Source organism: Prionailurus viverrinus, chromosome D3 (assembly GCF_022837055.1).
Source record: "Prionailurus viverrinus isolate Anna chromosome D3, UM_Priviv_1.0, whole genome shotgun sequence".
Taxonomy (NCBI): Eukaryota; Metazoa; Chordata; class Mammalia; order Carnivora; family Felidae; genus Prionailurus; species Prionailurus viverrinus.
Genome location: NC_062572.1, coordinates 35944340 through 35964957, shown reverse-complemented (window position 1 = coordinate 35964957; position 20618 = coordinate 35944340). Strand labels below are relative to the sequence as shown.

The window sequence follows — 20618 nt, the reverse complement described above, 5'->3', positions numbered from 1 at the left end:
GTCCTTTGACCCTTGGGCTAGTGGGCTGTTGGCCGCTTCTTTCTTCTTTTTCCTTTGTATGAGGTCATTGCGTCTCCCCAAACCGAGCTCCGGCTCAGCTAACAAACAGGCGTGACTTGGAACAGGTCAGAGGGTGGGGGTTGGGATGCTTTGTGAATTTGCGGCATATTAACAGATGAGGGCTATTTCGGAGATACGCGTCGGCAAGAGCAATTGTGTACTGGGGATTTAGGTTTTGGCTTTCGTGGAGAAAGAATAAAACAGATAGCGTGGTGATGTCCGCCAGCCTGTTGGTACAGCGTTGCAGGAGCCCAAGCAGCCAGCCAGTGCGTGTCAAGAATCAAGAAAGAAGGTAACAGAAAACTCAAGGCTCCTAAACGGTTTTCCTTCGGTCAGCAAAATGGCAGGATGCTCCTGCCGTCCGTGTGTCCCGGCTGACCCTGTGTTCCTGGCTGCTGCAGATACAGTTTGCTGTTTCGATCCATTTAACAGGAAGGGATCCTGTCGTGTGGTGAAAATGCAGGCTTGGCATACGCCAGGGCTCTGGGGACTCGTTCTGCAATGTACTGGTCTTTTCTCGGAGAGGGCAGGCACACGAAATAGGGACTCTAAGCAGATTTGTCCGCATGTTTTCATATGCATCAGACACTTGGGAGGGTCTGTTTTGTGCCACTGTGGGCGAGGCACCAGATTTATGGGTAGGAAGCCAGAGTTTCAAATTAGCTGCTGTGATCGTATGGTTAAGTCGTGGAGGAGCAGAAGTTTGTGCGCAGAGTTCAGAGAAGGTCTGTAATATCTTTCTCGATCTCCAAAGTGGTCCAAACCACTAAGTGCAGAAACATACTTCCTTTGGCTCATCTGACCAAATTACTATCTGTAAACTTTTGGTCTGGTTGCCTCAGTCGAGCTGTAATCTTCCTGCCTGGTTGAGATAGAATCCGGTACGGGAAGTGGGGACAGAGTATCGTTGGTCCCCAGACTCAAAACATGAACAAAGGGTCCAAGTTGACACCAGAATAATGATTTTACTCCTGTCTTTCCTACCTCATTGTCTTTCCTTGCACATTTACTTTTCTTTCAAGTTTCTTTTCTCTTTTTTAATCATTTAAGTAATCTCTGCACCCATTGTGGGGCTTGAAGTCATGACCCTGAAATCAAGAGTCACACAGTCTTCCAACTGAGCCAGCTAGGCATCCTTCTTTCCTTTCCTATCCCTTCCCTTCCCTTCCCTTCCCTTCCCTTCCCTTCCCTTCCCTTCCCTTCCCTTCCCTCCCCTCCCCTCCCCTCCCCTCCCCTCCCCTCCCCTCCCTTCCCCTCCCCTCCCCTCCCTTCCCTTTCCTTGTCAAAATAAAGTCAATCAGTTGTATTGTTGTAAAGCTAGAATACAGAAGCAAACATTCGCTGGCAAATTAGAGGATGCACATAGCTTTCTGTAACTTAGATTCTTCGTGCATGCGTAGCAGTCATGCCTGTGGCCCGCAGCGTGGATGAAATATGCTTGAGTGTAACATGTGGCCAAGTGAGGGCTCCTGATGCTTTGGCCAGAGGCAGACGGACTTTGCTGTTGGCAAGGCCTGGACATCAGGCTGTGGAGATCTTTTCCAGGCGCTGCACGTCGACTTTTTCTAGGTGGGAGAACTCGTTATTCTGATGTATTGTTCTCCAACCACAGTGGTAGAGCAGCACATTATTAAGCTATGGTTTGGACGTGATAAAATAATACTTATGTCAGAAACTGACTTCAGCTAATGCGTATAAAAAAGCAATTGTGTGATGCTGTGACAGGGCAGTGAAAGGGTCGAATGGAGAGGAGAGTGGTGATGGTGTAATGTGACCAGGGCTTATCTAGAAAGTCCTTAGAGATGTTTCCTTTAGGGGGTGGGGGGGGGGGCATGTCAAGCTTCACATGGGACAGTTTATACGAAGGTCCAACTTAAAAAAGATACAGGGTGTCTCATGGAACCTAAAGGCAGGAATGCAGCGGGGCCTCAAGATGATAGGGAACGGAACGTCCTGGGTCACTAGCAGCCCTGGGGCTTGTGTCTTTGGGCTGCTTCCTTCCTTCTTCCGTCAGAGGGAGTGTAAAGATGGCTGCCCTCAGCTTCCAGCTCACGTGACACAGGTCTAGCTCCTGGGAGCTTCGTCTCTGTGTGGAAGGACACGCCGAGGGTCCCTTCCCAAGTGCTTGCTTGTAGTAGAAGTCTCTTTGTGGCACCAGCGAGCCTTTTTTGATGAACAGAAATGTGGAATCTGGTGATGTGGAGGGGGCAGCTCACCAGCTTGAGCATCCAGTAGATTTCTGGGTTTTGAGAACTGACTGATACGCCGTTCTTTTAAAACTGCAGTTTCTGCATATGTTTTATATGTTGTATACTATCTTAGTACAGGAGCACATGTATACAGGTTGTAAGTAAATATACACATATTAGAGGATGTACGCAGTCTTTTGTGGCTAGGGATGTGCAATCAGAGCAGTTTGGAGACTCTTACTTTATGGAATGGTGATACTACATATTGGGTTTTTTCCCCCACAATATCTCTGGGAATATTCAGTGATTCATACAAGGGACCGTTTCTATCTTGAGAAGTATAAACTACACATTTTCTTTCCTCTCAAAAATGGACTTCTTAAAGAGATCTGTCTCCACAGATCTCGAGGCACCCACAAGTGGAATTTCAGTGTCGGTACATGAAGTTCAAATGTGCACTGATACCTGTACATCTTCGTTGAGTGGAAAGTTGGCCAGCGTGTGGGATTACCAAGTTGTCTGTTCTTATTTGCATTCAATTATTTTTTTAATACCGAAGTTAACCAAAGGTGTTCATTTACAAGTTACAAACTGCCTGTTACTTCACTTTGAGATTTCGTAGCTCTGGACGTTTTCCTCCTCAGTGTTTGAAGGTCCCACATACTGAGATTCTATAAGGTCTTAGGACTCAAATGTGGCCTGAAGATGGTTTAGTGATGGGGAAAGAAAGAACCAGGAGATGGAGGCCTGGGATTGGCCTTACCCCATTCCCGTGTGACTGTGAATTGCACTGGGCCTCAAGTTCTCCATCCATAAAATGGGAATAATGATACCTCAGAGTCACTATGAAGGTCAGACACAATAATGTGAGTCTGTCTGCTCTATAAGCCACAGAGCTTTTAGAACATAGGTTAAGGTAAAGATGGGCCATTGTGTTCGTTTCTCATGGACTTTTCAGGAAGGGCATATTCTCATACAACACGCTTGAGGGGACTTGTGGGGTGCCAAGGAACTCACCACTGGATCTGAGCAGTCACACCCCAGGGTGGGCGAGAGATTGTTTGCGAGTATGGTGCGTGGCTAGTTGCCTCTCTGTGTCATGAGGGTGAATTCAAGACAAAAGTCCACCTCTCTGGGCCGTTAAGACCTTGAAGTCCGGATCCATTCCTTGTTCCCAGGTTTGTAACCCGTGTACTTCTGAGACAAGAGGTATTCTATTGAATCTCCAGTGCCTAACACAGTGGCACGTATGGCTTAGACACGCAGGGTGTGCTTAGCAGGTGGGAGAGAAGTGCATCATCAAACTTGTTTGCATCTCCAGGACTTGTCACAGAATTGGGAGCCCAGACGGTGTTCGTCACCGGGTAGTAGGGTATGGGATGGAGATCAAGAGCTCGGGCCTCTGAGCACAGACCCATTCAATTGCTGAACCTCCCTAAGTCTGTTTTCCCAACTGTGAAGCATGATAATAGTCTCTCATAGATCTGGGTTGAAGATTAAATGAGGTGATGCAGGGTAACAACACAGAGTCTAGCTTAACAAAATGTCAACTGTCATCACCGTCGTGATGAATAACATGATTAGTATGATTAAGAGCTCATCGGTGTTGTGATTTGGAACTTGGACACTCAGAAGCTCCGTTTTCGCCTTGATGTATTTAACTGTCTTCCATTCAGTTTTCCCTTGGTCATCCTTTGTGTTGCAGTTTCAACTTACCTGGACACGTGCAGTTGCTTTTTAGGGCAGGTTCAGTGCAGTGCCCTTGATCTTGACCTCTGTCTGTGGGAAGTTATTCTCTGGCAAGGTTTTAGGTTACTTTTCCGTGCTGGAGGGGTCGCAGGTGTTTGTTCAGACAAGGGTCGCACCAGAGCATTGAGGGCGTGAGGTTGACTCCACAAGTTAATACCCAGCGCGGCAGTGAAGAGCAGACCTGCAGTCACTTGCTTTCTTCTTGACCTTCAGCTGGTCTTTGAGTGAGGAGCAGTTGAGGATGCTATATAGGAGAGCGTGTTTCATTCAGAGAGTATATTTCCATGGCTTTACTGTTTACTGTCAACACAACACCTGTTCAGGTTGTTCCTGGGAAATTTGTCCACATCTGAGTCTGTTTTTATCTGCAGACACACTTGTTTTCTCTCCTTTGGAGGATGAAAGAGCAAAAGTGTCTCATCTTTGACCTTGGAATTTTCGGCAGCGGTGGCGGGGTGGGGGTTTCTGCTGACCTCTGCCTGGAGGCTGCAGTGTGGACAGGATTCTTCAGGGAGCTGTGATGTAGGCAATTTTGTGTTTCCTGGTCACATTTAAAAAAAAATGTTTGTATATTTATTTATTTATTTAGAGAGACAGCGTGTGAGGAGGGGAGGGGCAGAGAGAGAGGAGAGAATCCTAACCAGGCTTTGTGCTATCAGTGCAGAGCCTGACACGGGGCTCGATCTCACGAACCCTGAAATCATGACCTCGGCCGAAATCAAGAACCGGATGTTTAACCGACCAAGCCACCCCAGCGCCCCTCCTGGACACATTGTTAAGCTAATAAGTATAATATTTTAGCATTTATTTCCAAGGTGCATAGATTGAAAGTGAGGGTGGTAGTAATTCATTGCTTTTATTTGTATTTTGTAGTCTTTTAATCACTTGTGGAAGCACCGGTGGACATTAAGCCAGAATTCTAAATCATGAGGAAGTCAGGCTAGCATGATGGTGACGGGGGGATGTTTCTGTTCACATTCTGGAGGCCAACTCCCCTTCCTCGGACACATTCCCTTCCTTTCTTGCAAATGCCTTTCCTGATGCTCTTGTGATCATGAGTCTAGCCCTTGATCTAGCTGGTCTTCCTAAGTGTGGAAAGATTCCTAATACATCATAGGTCAACACCGTTATTTAATTGGAACCGTGCTAGGGTGAGGAGGATGGGGAAGTTGTGAGCAGACTGTCGCGTCCCCGGCTTGCTCTTTCTGCAGCCTGCAAGTGTGCGTGTGCCCTGTTTGACGAAATCGAAGTCGCTGTCAGCGAGTATCTTGATTAAGGGCTTGCTACGGGTAGTTATATTACCCCGGGTTTCGGCTTGGTGACCTGCGGGGCCTTGAGTGTTAGTTCACGTGAGTGAGTTGTCTGAGGATGCTAACTTTTCACATTTATTACAGTTGGGATGTAGGAACTGTTCCTTTTGTCTGCCCTGCAGAATCGAGCAGAGAGTACAGGCTGAGCTCCTGGAGAGTCTTAGCACTGACATGATCGACTTTGGCCACCGTCACTTGTGGATTATACTGGCACACGGTAGGTGCTCAATAAAAATGCAGCCAGTGAAAGAGCAGCCTCCTAAATGGCCTTTCTTCCTTTGGTTTCCTTCTGATCCTCTTAAAGTGCCACAACAGGGTGGATTTCATTGGTTCCCACTTTCCTCGGCCAACTTCCAGACTCCTTAACAGGGTTAAGACCGCGCCCTTGGCCTGTGGATGTTCTGGACTCTGTCTAGAGTGAGTGATGCTCTGGTCGTTAAATCATCCTGACCTGACTCCTGCCGGGCTTACCTCTCTCTCTAGCCTGCAGAACATTCCTTTGCATTCTCCTGCTCCTTTGTTTGCAGGTGCTTCTTCCTGGTGAGTGTATCAGCATTCCTTCAGGAAAGGGGAGCTACTACGTCATGGGACAGGATTTATTGCACTTTGTTGCCCTTGATATGAATGTGGGCAGTGCGGTGAGGGGAGGTCTGGAAGAAGGAGCTTGAAAATCAGAGGAAACCCCTCGAGCCAGAGAATCGCCAGCGTGGTGGTTGCATGGGGGCTCTCGCGGAAGCTCTGAGAAGCCGACATAGCCAACAGCAAGTGGCCCGCAGCGGGGTGGGGTGGCAGCTGTCTGTGGACAGCTGCTGAGGCTGTGGTTGGGAGAAAAGGCGGGTACCGAAGGGGGCTCTGCCGGGAACCTCTTTCTACCTGTGTGCTGAAACCTTCGGGAGTGTATAACAGCAATCTTGACTTCCTGCAAATTCCCTTTTTGGTCATTTCTAACCCAGAACCTTAGGGAGAAAGGGATCCTGGGAGATGTCGTCCCTGCTTTAAGCCAGGTTGACATTAGGGTAATCCAGGATGGTGCACGGCAAGCCAGGGTCGCCGAGCCTGTGGGGGTGTGTACACACGCGTGCATGGGTGTGCATGTAGGCAGCTGTGCGTGTGTGTCATGCATCTGTATGCGTGCACACCTGCGGGTGTATGGTGCGCGTGTTACACGCACACATGTGCTTCGCATCCGCTACAGGGAAATGTGTGAGAATAGCAGAAATAGGGAGATAGAGCCCCTGGATTTGAGAGCTTCTTTAGGCCAGTGGATCAACAGGAGAGGCCAGAGAAGGGGCAGAAAGGGCATCTGCCAGTCCCGAGGCCCTCCATCCGTATATTCTTGGGGGGCTGTTGGATCTTTGCCTCCCGGAAGAAAAAAACCTCAAACGTCCACTAAATTGAATTCTTGGACAGACTGTTTTCTCCCCATGCTCTGTTCCTGTTGCTAGAATCCAGCTCCCCCACCTCCCTTCCTCTGTTTTCCGGTCCTATTCCCTACCTTGCCTGGCTAATGCCTCCTTTTGGTTTCAGATTTAATGTCCCTGCCTCCACAAAGCCTTCCCTGATCTCTCAAATGTGGGTTCGATGTCCTTTTGTTTCCTCATCATGGCACTTATCACGGTATATGACACTGTCCAGTTTATTTGTCTGTTCTTCACTGGTACAGGAGTTCCGTGGGGGTTGGGACATATGACCTTGCTGGGACTGATCAGCAGTCACCATTTCTTCCTTCCCAGTGTCATACGGGGATAAGTGGCTGGCCTTCCCGATTCCAAGTTCTGAGCTGTGCGTGCAAGCATTATGCATGTGAGCATGTGGGGGTATTGATGATTCACCCGTCCCCCTGTGGGTGTGGCCAGATGACCCCTGCTACTAGGCCCTCACTCTGAAAGTGCAGTACAGGGGGCAGGACCTCAGGTCGTGTAACTTCTAACATCTTCAGAGTTTGCCAGATAGCCTTGGTAGATGGGGACAGGAAGTGGGGCAGGAGAAGATTAAGCAGAACTCATAATCTTTGAGGTCAAGCAGTGTGCGGATTAGAGATAAACCGGCAGTGGTAACTTTGTCCTTTCTAGGGGTTGGCCTCAGTGTTGCCTTAAACACAGACGTTCAGAGATTGAGGGGGGGTTGGTGGCTAGCCTGTTGCTCAGTATTCAGAAGGGAAGGGAGTCAGAGGGCGTATGGATTCAGCAGATCTTACAAATATTTAGGTCATAAGTGACAGTGAGACTCTGATGAGGGACCTTCTCACCAGAGAACCTTACCTACCCACAAAGGTAACGTGTGATTTTGGGGATGCCAGGTGGCTGACACCCATGAATCATCCTATAGAAGGGTGACAGGAGTGGAGATGATGGTCTTTGCGTGTTGTGGCTTTGATGTGTTGACGTGTCTGTTATTAGGATTGTGTCTGCGTCTGAGGCCCCCTGGCTAGAGGGGGGAGGCGGTGGTTAGAAAGGGGAAGCATCAACCTAAGGTGCGGATTATCTAAAGCACAGAGGTGAGGAAGTGAGCTCCCGGATGTGTCCTTCCTCCCTCGGGCTTCCCACAGAGCATGAACCATCCAGGCCATGGTCCATCTGCTGGGTGGGAGAACATTCCTGTGCTTACCCCGCAATGTCTTGTCATGGCTCCTAAGGACCAAGTAAGGGTGTGTGGATGGAGGACGAGGAGGAGAGGAACTGAAACAGTCTCTGCCTCCTCCCACTGGTGTTGGATTCCCTGTTGACTCACTAGGTGGAAGTGATACCAAATGAAGGAGAAGGTTTCTAATGAGATGAAAAGATGCTTAATAAAATGAGGCAACCCTTCACAGGGAGCTGTGTGAGTGGTTACTCCAAACAACTGTGAAACGTCTCTAATGAGATCTTAAAAGCAAATTCTGAAGTCCCCAGTTCTCTGCTCTCTGATCTTGCATGCTGTGATCTTTCCCCCAGAGGTTTACCCTTGAGATTGAATTATTGCTTTACATTGTAGCCCTGTGTCCACCATAACTTCATTGGCTGACTTTGGGGTTATCCTCAGTGCTTAAATCACTCTAAAACAGGTTTTGTCAGTTTAAGCAATGTAATATTTTTCCTTTCTCGTGGCCCTGAGAGCAGGTTCCTGGAGGAGTACTCAGAATCACTGCTCTTGGGGCAGAGCCTCGTGAGTCCCACACAGCTCTGCCGTCATCATCCCTTGGGGGCCAACTTCTCATACTCCTGATCTGCCCTTAACTTTCATTTCCTGCTCTGCAAAGTAGGCTTAACTCTACTTCATTAGGGTTGCTGCATGGGTTAAATAAAATTTGTTCAGAGTCAGTGCTTAATACACATTGTCTGCTACATCCCTATGGGTTATCCATTGCTGTGTAACAAGTTGCACCAGAATCTGACAGCTTAAGACAACACGCACTTAATTGTCTCACGGTTTTGTGGGTCAGGGATCTGGGCACAGTTCTACGGGTCCTCCGGGCTCCCTCGCTGGTTTCTGGCGGGATGCAAGGCTAGATATTTTATGAAATGAGTGGATTTTCTCCCTGGGAGGAGGGAAGCCTATGTCTCTGTCATTTGTTGAGTGACCCATCTTGCCCAACTGAGAGCCCACACATATGTTGCTTGTGAGGAAGGAAAGGTGGCCAGAGGACAGTTAGTTCCTTTGGCAGGAAGTATGATATAAGTAAAAAAAAAAAAAAAAAAAAAAAAAGTGTTAATTTTTTTTTTTAAACAGTTAAGATCACACCTTCTAAGACTCATTAGATAAACTGAAATTTCTGCTTAGCTGCACAGAGTTTGTACATTGGGACAAACTGCTCTCTCAAAAATGCCAAGAAGCAGCGGGGGCTGTTGTAAGAATAACGGAAGTGAAGGAGCTATGGAACTTGCCCTTCCCCTTTTAAAAATTGTCTTCCTTCTTCTTTTCGCTCATTCACTTATCTGTAAAGTAAGGCGAGAGGAGAGGTGGTGATCTGAGAGGATTTCTTTTTTTTTATTTTTTTCATTTAAAAAAAATTTTTTTTTAACGTTTATTTATTTTGGGGACAGAGAGAGACAGAGCATGAACGAGGGAGGGGCAGAGAGAGAGGGAGACACAGAATCGGAAGCAGGCTCCAGGCTCTGAGCCATCAGCCCAGAGCCCGACACGGGGCTCGAACTCACGGACCGTGAGATCGTGACCTGAGCCGAAGTCGGACGCTCAACCGACTGAGCTGCCCAGGCGCCCCTGAGAGGACTTCTTTAAGAGCCAGGGGAGGAGAGGGATGGAGCCTCTGGTGCTCATCTTTCCTCACTCCCAGTGCGTCACTGACTCTGTCTTCCCTGGAATTTCTAGAACATTCCTCTGCCACCAGCAGGGCCGAGAAGGCACTCTACTGTGGGGGCCAGAGCACCCATGCCTGACCGATTTCTAAACTTCAGAGCCCACCGGATCTGCCACCTCTCGAATCATTTGGTTGGCTCAGCCGGTTAAAGTGTCTGACGCTTGATTTTTGGCTTGGGTCATGATCTCATAGTAGTGAGCCTGAGCCCAGAGTTGGGTTCTGTGCTGATAGCATGGAGCCTGCTTGGGATTCTCTCTCTCTCTCTCTCTCTCTCTCTCTCTCTGCCCCTCCCCCATTCTCTCTCTCTCTTTCTAAGTAAATAAATAAACTTTAAAAAAAAGTGGAAAGAGGACAATATTTTTAAATATTATAAATAGTTTCACACTAGCATTAGTTTCTTTGGAGTGTATGATGTCCCAGAAACATGGCCATCTCTTCTATTTAGACAGTTATCTAAGAGTCACAGAAGATCTGGGATGGAGTCTTAGCCTCGACACCCATGTCCTTGGACAAATTGCTGTGATTTCCTCCTCTGAAATGAGGATGCTAAGACTTAATCAAACGTGACCAGAGATATGAAGAGACAAGGCAGTTTAACCTTTCCACAGACAGTAGAAACCGACCCACAGAGGATGTAGATTATAGAATTGTCAGACATGGACTTTAAAATATGTAAAATATAAATATGTTTCATATGTTCAAGGAAATAAAAGTCATGATTTCGAGCAAGGAATTGAAAACTTTATAAAAAGGAAAATTTTACGAAAGAAAAAAATATAATAAATTGGGGCTCCTTGGTGGCTCAGTCAGTTAAGTGTCTGACTCTTGACCTCAGCTCGGGTCTTGAGCTCAGGGTCGTGAATTCAAGCCTCATGCTGGGCTCCTGGGTGTGAAGACTACTTAAAAAAAAATACAGTAATCGATGTTGGGAAAGCGATTAATGGGATCACCACCATGTTAGCTGCATCTGTAGAAAGAACTAGAAATTAGATCAGAAGATCTCTAAACTGATACTCCGACAAAAAGATGGGAAGGAAAAGAAAAGAATGTAAGAGATATGTATGATAAGGTGAAAAAGTTCAGTATAGGCACAACTGGAATCCCAGAAGGATAGCAGAGATATAGTAGAGTGGAAGCAATACTTGAGCTGATACCTTCCATATGAAATGCCTAGCTTGGTGCCTGGAACTCTCTATGTGCTCAGTAAATGTCAGCTTTTCTTATTGCCCATATTACTATTTTGCTCACTCCTGCTCCTATGAAAGATTTGTGCTCTAGGGAGTATTGCTGGCGTCCAAATCCACTAGACCATTTGTTCAACAAGATCTCCTTAGTCTCCCAGGGCGTTCTGCTTGCACTGAAAGCCTGGGTGTCTACTTGCCACTGTCTGAAATCCCCAGCTTGAAATTAGAGTAAGTTTTCCTGTGGAAACAATAAGTTATCCTATAGATATAAACAGACAACGGTTTCTTCCGCTGTGTAGAGTTCAGTGGCGAGTTTGGGAAGTAATCTTTATTTATTTCCAGCATTACTTCGACGGAAGAATGCTGTCTGACTTCCAAATGATTAGCCAGCAAATACAGTCTTGGAACGTAGCCATCAGTCATCAGTCATGTATTGGGGGTGGCCTGGACAATGACCTTGGTCTGGTCACTCTGACTTCCTGTCTTTGATTCCGTTGTAAAGTTTAAGCCTGAATGTGAGTGTCCTGGCTGTAGGAGTTGGGCTTGATCTTTCCATCTCCCATCCTGGCATATTGCTGACCATACAAGCAGTGAATAGACTGATGGACGCACGGCTTCTGGAGAGACATGGTTTGGTCAGCGAATACAGCCCTGGAAGTGGGGAAGGGGTGTCTGAACCTTGATGATGCTTTTACTAGTCGTAGGACTGCAGGCAATTCCCCTAACCTTTTAGTATTCTATTTAAAAGAAAAAAAATTTTTTTTAACGTTTATTTATTTTTGAGACAGAGAGAGACAGAGCATGAAGGGGGGAGGGGCAGAGAGAGAGGGAGACACAGAATCGGAAGCAGGCTCCAGGCTCTGAGCCATCAGCCCAGAGCCTGACGCGGGGCTCGAACTCATGGACCGCGAGATCGTGACCTGAGCTGAAGTCGGATGCCCAACTGACTGAGCCACCCAGGCGCCCCTAGTATTCTATTTTTTAAAAATTTATTTATTTATTTTGAGAGATACGAGAGCACGAGCAGGGGAGGGGGAGAGACAGAGGGAGAGAGAGAGAATCCCAAGCAGACTCCACACTGTTGGCGCAGAGCCCGACTTGGGGCTGGAGCTCACAAACTCTGAGATCATGACCTGAACCAAAACCAAGAGTCGGACACTTAACCAGCTGAGCCACCCAGGTGCCCCACCCCTAACCTTTTAGACCATGGTTTCCTTACATGAGAAGTGTGGACAATGCCATCTGTCCTCTGCTTTACAAAGGGCTGTTGTGAGGACCCGGGGAGATAGAGTAAGTGAATATGCGTGTCTGTTCCCTATTGAACCATCTCATTATCTCCTTGTGGGTTTCATGCTCCTCATTCCTGCTTATTTCTTTCTGTTATCTAAGAGGATGTTTTTAACATCTCTTCTGGTCACTTTTTGTATCCCAAGCCATGACATCTTATTCTCTGTATGTATACTTTCCATTATTCTCGTATACATCTAGAAAACTGTGGACATGTCCAAGCTAGGTTCATTAGTGCCCACGGGGCATTGATCTAAATGCATAAATTCACTTAGCGCTATTTACATGCTTAACATTATGTCCATAAGCATTTTTGTCCCCATGAGGTAGGTAGAGAAGATAGTTTAGTGACTCTCAGACTCAGGACAGAACCGACCTCTTTCAATATGAAAGATTTCCTTTTGTCATACATGTAATTAGGTTCTCTTTGTAAATGGATTTCGAGATGTTTGTTGTAACACAAATCACTGACATGTTTCAAAATAACTGTGGCCGAAGGTATGGCAAAGTTATTTGTGGGAATGCTTAGGGGCTTTTAATTTGTATTGTATTTTCATCAAATAATTGTATGGTATTCTTTCCTAAATACAGTGGAATGCCTGTAGTTGAATTTTCTTGCATTGCTAATTCACTTGTTTCCTAGAACGTAGCGTAAAGGCTGAGATTTACTCTGCTTGGACAGAGGTCTCACACCACCAAAGGACATCTTGTAGAATGTGTGATAATAAAACAAGCATATTATAGACTTGAGTTTAATGATTTTTATTTTATTTATTTGTTTGTTTTTGCTTTTATGGCACTTTTTTTTTTTTTTTTTGGTAGTGATTACTGTGATTTACAAATATTGAACCCTTTTCTTTTCGGTGCCAAAGAGATTTAGGGCTCCGGGGCAAACAGGCCCATTAAATCTGTAATTCCGATAAAGCTTTAAATGTCATCCAGGAACAAAGTACTTCAGTTCTCCCGTGGAAAGAGTGTTGTAGGGACAGAACTGGCGTTGTAGGGAGAGAACTGAAGGGATGCACGGGAGATCTCCAGGGAGCTTACAGGATGCTCCGGGGGTGATGTGCAGTGTTTGGGCTTGAGTCCTTAGGCTGGCCAATTCAGGTTCCACAGAAGCAGTGACCTCTGTTGTAAGGGGTGTGTGTGATTGGGTTCTTCTGCAGGTTGCTCTGACATAAACTTCTGACACGCAGAGGAGTGGAATGGGGGTGTGTATCCTTTCCGCCTTAGCCAAAGCTTTAAAAAAAAAAAAACAAAACTTGGTGGGTTCGTATGGAATTTGTACGGCCTTTCCGTGGGGTTTCTTTGGAATTAGGTGCAGACTGTGGAGTTGCGCGGGTTGGGATATGCTTGACAGGGGTGTATTCCTTTGTGTCAGCTCCTGTTCTCTGTTCTGGGTGGATCTGGCGTTTCGGGCCATGGGAAGGACAGGTGGTGCCATCGGGGAGCCCTGGCCGGGATAGCTGACACGGGGCGTGCTGGTGAGGCCGTGGGCCGGGCGCCCTATAGTCGCAGGAAATGGACGTTCTCTCCTCCATGACCTCCTCTCTTCAGTGTCGGCAACACACGCTTCCTCCCCCATCTGCCCCAAAGTGGAAGTAATAAGCACGTAACACTACCCCAAATCACTAGTGGCTACTCTCTGCATCTTCCTGTGGTTTGTCTCCACAAGGCCATCTCAGGCGCTCAGGGAGGTGTGTCCAGTGTCCCTGAAGAGACCTTTGCTCCCCTGGGTCGGTCTCTGCGAAGCTTTTGACTTCGCTTACCTTTGGGGTCAAAAGGTCAAGCCATTTACCATCCCACGGTTCTCCCTGTGCCTCTCTCTTTATTTTGTTTCTCTCCATGCATCAAATCTGGCTGGCCTCCACGGTCCTCCTAAAATCCTAACTTAGCTCCCTATCAACGTGTAAGACACTCAGGATTTTTTAGAAGTGTGCAAGGCTCAAAGGCCGAACACTTAAATAAATGGATGACTGAATAAAACAAATAAATAAATGCAAAAAAAAAAAAAAAAAACCCTTGCCATGTGGGTTCTCTCTAAACCCTAGAGACAGGTGCTGAAAGGATCATTTCCAGAGTTCACATTATAGGCAAATCATATTCTGCCCCTTTGACATTTTGGTAGGTGTGAAATTAAAGCTTAAGAGATTACTGTCTATACCACAAGTTATTTAACTTAGAGTGTGTTTTTTGGGCCATTTCTGATTTTTATAAATAATACTTCAGTGAAATTTTTGTGTTTATTTATTTTTTTCTTCTTTTAACTATCTTCTTAGGAATCGAATTCCTGGGTCTGTGATTCTTGGTATTGTCTCTCATTTCCTTTCCATAGAAGGCATGTTGGCTTATAATGCTGTCACCAATGTGCGTTCCTTCTTAATTTCCAAAAAAAAAAAAAAAAACCCTTCCAACTCGTAAAGACATCCAAAACACCCACAGGACAGTGCTTAGTGAGTTTGGAGAGGAGGAGAACGTAGGAGCATGTTGACTGTTGGGAAGAGAAGGGCAATGGTAGGGGATGGCCATTTGTTCTGGAAACACACCTTGTTTGAGTCCTACGGACTGCCTGCAGAGCTGGGCTGAAGAGATTTGGAGGCCTTTTTCAGGTTCAATAAAATAACATGTCCTCAACTGATTAGTGATGTCTTCCATTAGAGCAGGATTAGCGGTGGTGCTAACGTTGCCTCGGACCTTCCCTTCTTTTTCTGGAGACGTAGGAATGCTTCCTTGAAGCCTGTTGCAATAGTCCGGGAGTGAAGCAAATGGATGCCTCGTGTTTTACGTGATAGCAGCTGCAAGTTTGTGGTTGGTGATTTCATAACTACAGATTTACGTGTGATTAATAAATGTGACAGTTCGAACAGCAGAGACTGTCATGTTAGAGTAAGTGGTGGTTCTCAGGGGATTGCATGATTAGCCCCAGAAAATATCTTTTAAGGGATGCATTTCCCTTTTAAGAAGATGGAACCCATCGCTAGGCCTCAGCCTGTGTCTGATATCAACCACACAAATGAGAGTACAACAAAACACTGATTACCCCCAAGGGAGGATTCTACTAAACCTTATTCCTGGTTTGTGGAATCAGGACTGGTTTTATTCCAGTGCTTCTTCAGTAGCTGGTGGTATGTCCGCCTTTTATTACAAGTAAAAACCCCAGCAGGTTTATTTGGAGGACACACGATGCTACAGTGAAAGGCAGTAATGCAAGTCCTCCTTGCGAGTTCTAGAAAATGGACTTTGTGGGCAAGAAACTTACATTTGCCAGGGAGGTTGATTTGAACCTGGTAAGAGCCTCAGGGGGATTTCACTGGAGCTCAGAAAATTAGGTTCTGACTCGACCAGCCCGCTGTGTGACTCTGAGGAAGTCACACAGCTTCCTCTTTTGCAAACCTAAGAGACTGGACAAGATGGACTATGCTAGTCTCATAGTCTTACGAAATGGAAAAATATCGGCAGAGATGAGTTTCCTTCCGTCCGTGTCAGTCCACTAAAAATAAAGTAGCCTTTGGAGAATGGTGGGCAGCCGTGGTCCCCCTCTCTCATCCTCTCTCTTCTTCAGATGCCCTTCTTCCCCTGGTATGCTTTCCGCTTTTCCTGCTTTAAACCTTTATGTTATCCCATGCGACAGTCATGACTCACTGGCGTTTTCCTCTTGCGGTTGTGTGTCACCGTGCCCGCGAGGTTCCTGCAGGAAAAGGAACTCCCAAAGCCCAGTGATTCATGACACGGCCCTGTCTCCCGGCGGCAGGCTCCCTCAGCAAACCTGGAGCAGGGCCTTCCCCTGGTGGCCAGCTGGGGAACAGCTGGCCACTTCTGGAGCGTCACAAAGCCACTGGCCACAGAAGATTACTTGAAGCAGCTCTTTGTAAGAACACCGCCTTTTCTGAGACCGACTAAAACCTTGCCTATCCTTTTGTCCTTTTATTTCTTTTCCTGTCGAGGGAAATTTTGAGAGTGAGTTTGTAAAAAGAAAAGAAACACTGAGTGTGTTTGGCTGGAAAATGAACTATTCAATCTGAATTTGAGCAGGCTTGCTGCTTTAACTCTTCAGAAAAGCTGGTATTTTAAGCCCGAGTTATCAGTAGAAGAGGATGAGTTGAAAGGAATCATTTCCAGATGGCTGTTGAGATTTTTCTTCCTCAAGGGCATTTTGAGGGTTCGCCTTGCAGGATCATGGGGGCTGTTGGGGATCTGGAGCTGGTTGTTTTGAGCAGGGCCCCTGGGTAAAGTGAAAGGGTGGACACCCAAAACGGGCTTTCTAGAGCAGAGTCCTCACCGTGACATGCACAGTCTCGCCAAAGCCCTCTAGGCCGAGGGCCAGTCACAGAGAGTAAGTGCCACGGTGGTTACAGGGGGTAGGGCCTCTGGGGGCCCGCGAAAACTGGAGGTATTCCAGAGGGGTGGTTTTTCTCAGCTTGGAAGCAGGGTGAGCTTGGGGGTAAGCCAAAAGGACATCAAAGAAGTCCTGATCGGGGCAAAAGTCGGGAGGGGCGGATTTGTCTCCTGAGCCCGGGGCAGAGCAGTCCTGCGCACCTGGGTGTGCGCGTACCCCCTCCGCCAGGCACCTCTCCCGGCTGCGGGAGGACCAGCGAAGAGCCGGAGAAAGAGGATTCCTACGCTGTGCTCGAGAGATGCTAGAGAGGGAGGGGAGAGGCGCTCGCATCAGTCTGCCTCCCTACCATGGGTGGGGTGCACAGACGGCAGAGATGAATCCTTTGGCATTCCTTGTGAGATAATAAACCCGAGACCTGTCTCTGCGGGGTGGAGGAGTTCTGACCGTGAGCTTGGGGACATAAAATATGTAAAAATACAGATCAGCGTGGTCAGCGGTAGCCATCTACCCGGCGGTTTGCAGAGAGCAGTTCGCCTCGTGAGACTTCAAGGGCAGGGCAGCACCGCCCCTGGCTTTTCAGTGTCTCTGGGGTTGCATGGGCCGAAGGGACTGCAAGATCCCCTCCTCCACGGGGCAGGGGGGTGGGGCAGAGGGTGGTTAAAAGCAACGGAGATGGAAACAACTGAGTGGAGTTGTGGGTTTTGGGGAACTGTGAGGCATGTTAGCCGGAATCCATGCGGAAGGCTCAGCTCAGAAATAGCAGCGGCATATTGATCTGGAATCCGAGGAGCTGATGTTTTAATTCTGTCGCCACCTCTCTGAACTCTGCGCATCGCTGTGCATGCTGCCGATAAGCGGCTTTGGGGCTTTTTTTCAGTATGGCTCATAACCAGTGAAGGCCACTCTCACTGGGATAGGACACCCTTGGGACAGTGATCTTCTGATGAGTGTCACAGGCTGGGGCCCCTCTTGCTCTGTGTTGGCTGGAATTGTCCCCTAAGCACGGGGGGTGAGGAATAAAAATAACTCAGCTTTCCAGCTGGTATTTCAGATCTCACTTCACATCACAGTGTAAGGAAAAGCACGTTTTCCCAAGTTTCAGCATTTCCTCCTGGATCTTTAGGCTTTCAGATCTACACCTTTAATAGAGGAGAACCATACCGCTATTTGTTCTTCTTGGGCTATGTCTGGTTGCCCGTTCACTTATAGACCTCAAAATGTCCCCATGATCTTTCAGATAAGCAATGTGTTGAGGAGGCCTTCTCTGTGTCAGTAGTCTGTGAATCTGGCGTCTTTGTGCCTTGCCACCCCTCTCAGAAGAGCAGTGACCTGCAGCTGAGGCCAGTTGCTTTGTTCTAGTATGTTCTACTTTCTGGGCAATCTCGGATTTTACCTTATACCTCTTCCTTTGAAATTTCCACTTCTACCATTGTATTGTTAATTTCTAAGGTCAGTCTTACTCTCTGAATAATCTTCTGAAATAGTATCCTACTCTTTTTTTGTGTGGGTTTAAACATCTGGTCTTTCTTAGCTGAACGTTTATTTTTAAAAGATTAAAATGTGCGCTGAAAGGTCTCTTTGCACTGGGGTTTGTAGACTGGTGCAACATGGCTTTTAGTTGGGTGGCTCCAAGTATCAGGATCTGTAGGATTTTCCTCTTACCCGGAGGGGACTCCTCACCTCTTCTGTCTGGGCTCACAAAGGGCAACGGGGGTCGCAAGCTCCCAAGCCCAGCCCTGTCTGATACAGATTTCCTGGAGACCCAGCTCCCACCTCCTCCTGGGGTTCAGGAGGGTTTGGCCTCTGGTTTTGTGGCCAGGGGCACCAAGGGTATGTTTTTGTGCAGCCTTTCAGCTGATGCTGATTTCAGCCTTGTCCTCCAGTTCCTGATTCCTTCAGGGATTCTGTGGCATGAATTGTCTTGCTTCTCAGTGGCTCTCCTCCCCGGCGGCCCTGAGGGCTCCAGCTGCTTCTTTCGCAGTGACCACTTGGCCACGTGCTTTTGGTTGACGTCACTTGTCTGGTGTTGTCTCCAGATTTGTTTGACCTTGTGAATTTGTACCTTTTATTCCTTAAACCATTTGACAAGGGTTTTGGAGGGAGTGGATATGAATGCATGTGTTCCATTTTCAGTAAATGATAGACCTCTATCCTAATCAGCTTTAAAGAATTATTTAACAGGGAAAGCACTGAGATGAGACCTTTATATAATTAAGCAAAATTGGAGGTTACTATGCAGCCATCAGATTCTGAAGAAAAAGTGCTAGAAATGCAGAAATTAGCATTCATAGGTCTTACAGGGTGATACCCAGAAAAATAGATTACATAGTTTTCGAGTGTTAAGGTTTCGAATAAAATCAGTTCTATCTCTACCAAAACAATGCGTTGTGTTTACCATACTTCTCCAGGCCCTTTCAAACATGTTCAAATTTCTGGAAATACGTATATTGTAACCATGCCAATTCTAGGTTAATTATTAACCTAGGGGACGTGTTTCTAAAGCTTATTTTTACCATACTTCTTTTCTTTCTATGAAAGCAATACAGGTTCATTATGGAGAATACTGGTAGAAACAGAGGAGAGTATCCTCCTCCCCTACTCCCACCAACCAGAAATAGCCTTTCCTGCCCTCTGGTTCTAGGTGTATTATACTAGGTTAGAACTGATACCCTTGGTCTTCATGGCTCTGTCTTCATTCTTTTCCAGGACACCGGGGTTGGGAAATCAAGCATTGTGTGTCGATTTGTACAGGATCACTTTGACCACAACATCAGCCCGACCATTGGGTAAGTTCCCGTATGTTCTTCTCTTTCACATTTCTTCCCTTCAAAAGCACTTGGAGAGGTCACTTTGTGCCTGAGCCTGCAAGCTGGTGCAACATGGCTTTTATCTGGGGCAGGGAGTTTCCAAGTATCCAGATCTGCAGAATCTGAAAGCAGTTTGCATCCCAGCCAGTGAGAATCAATCCCAGCTGTAAAGACTTTGAAGGAAATGCGGGGACTTTTAGGCAATGTGTCCTGCCTCGCTGTCCCTGTCAGTAATTCTTTTTTCCTAGCCAACCGTCCTCTTAGGCTGCAGCCTAAAACCATCTACTTCATCTCCAAGAGCATTATTCTGCAAATCGTGCCAGCTTTATTTTGAGATGGACAAATCCCCAGAGGTCCTGCTCTAGGTACCCTGCCAATAAACCTGGAAACACTGTCTGCTCACACAGCACAGCTGTCCATGCAGTCCGTGGGGCAGATTGATTTTCTTTTCTGGATTAATCAGATGTCATTCTTATGCTTGGGGAGGGGAGGTGGATTATTCACTTCTGAGACCCCAACCTTGGACTATGGGAGCATTTTCCTATTCCATTTTCCCCTTCCATACAGACGCTTTTGCCAGATGTGCTTGGCTGGGCCGTTTTGCAGGTGCTTGGTTTTTCGTTCTCTTAGAACTTGGCCTCGCTGATTTTTCTCCCTGAACATATCATGCTCTTTGCGGAGAGCAAAGGTTTTATTTTGTCTTCAAGGGAAATGTGTGTTTCTATATTTTAGCAAGGATTGACGAGGACAGGAGCGATTGTCTCTATCACTTGTAAGTGGAGAAGCTCCAGCGGTTGGTTGATAGGCCAGTGGTTGGAGTGGGGTAGGTGAGAAAATCCACTGCCTTTTGCAATTTAAAAATGGCTTAAAGAAACACGTTCACAAATATATGCGTCAAGACCTGTGACGGCAAGCTAAGAAGTTAGCTGTGCCTGGTTTATGGATGCTGGTAGAGGACACACGACTCCCGGATCAGACACGGGGAAAGTAGCAGTTGTTGGAATATTATCAATTTGTTGGTTCTCCGAGCACTAGTCCCGTAGTGTAACGCGAAGAGGGTCAGATGACGCCCTACATGCAGTAGGTTGAGTCACAAGAGAGGACCCCCAAGTGTACAGATCCATAATAGGATCTTTCATAATAGGCGGTAAATATGTCTGTGCTTCGCTCCAGAGGGAGACCTTATTTCTCCCCTCCAAGGCTATTTGCTATACAAACATCCTTGAAAACACAGTCTGGAAAAAAGACTGTGCCTCTGCTTGCACAATGTGGACAACGGTAGAGATCCGTGGGAGTTGTCTCCCGACATAGGCACTTCCATAGATCGGGGACAGTTTTATAGAGGAAATTCTTTTTATTCTTCTCTGTGATGTACTTTAAAAAAATTTTTTTTAATGTT

The 20618-nt window shown here is 46.8% G+C and overlaps 1 protein-coding gene across 1 annotated transcript in view; it reads left to right on the top strand.

Annotated features, from left to right (window-relative positions):
• RAB31 (RAB31, member RAS oncogene family) overlaps positions 1-20618 on the top strand; it is a 133710-nt gene that overhangs the window by 39918 nt on the left and 73174 nt on the right. The window contains exon 2 of the mRNA XM_047827913.1: positions 19119-19198. Coding sequence (XP_047683869.1) covers positions 19119-19198 — 80 coding nt within the window. The remainder of the gene's footprint in view (positions 1-19118; positions 19199-20618) is intronic.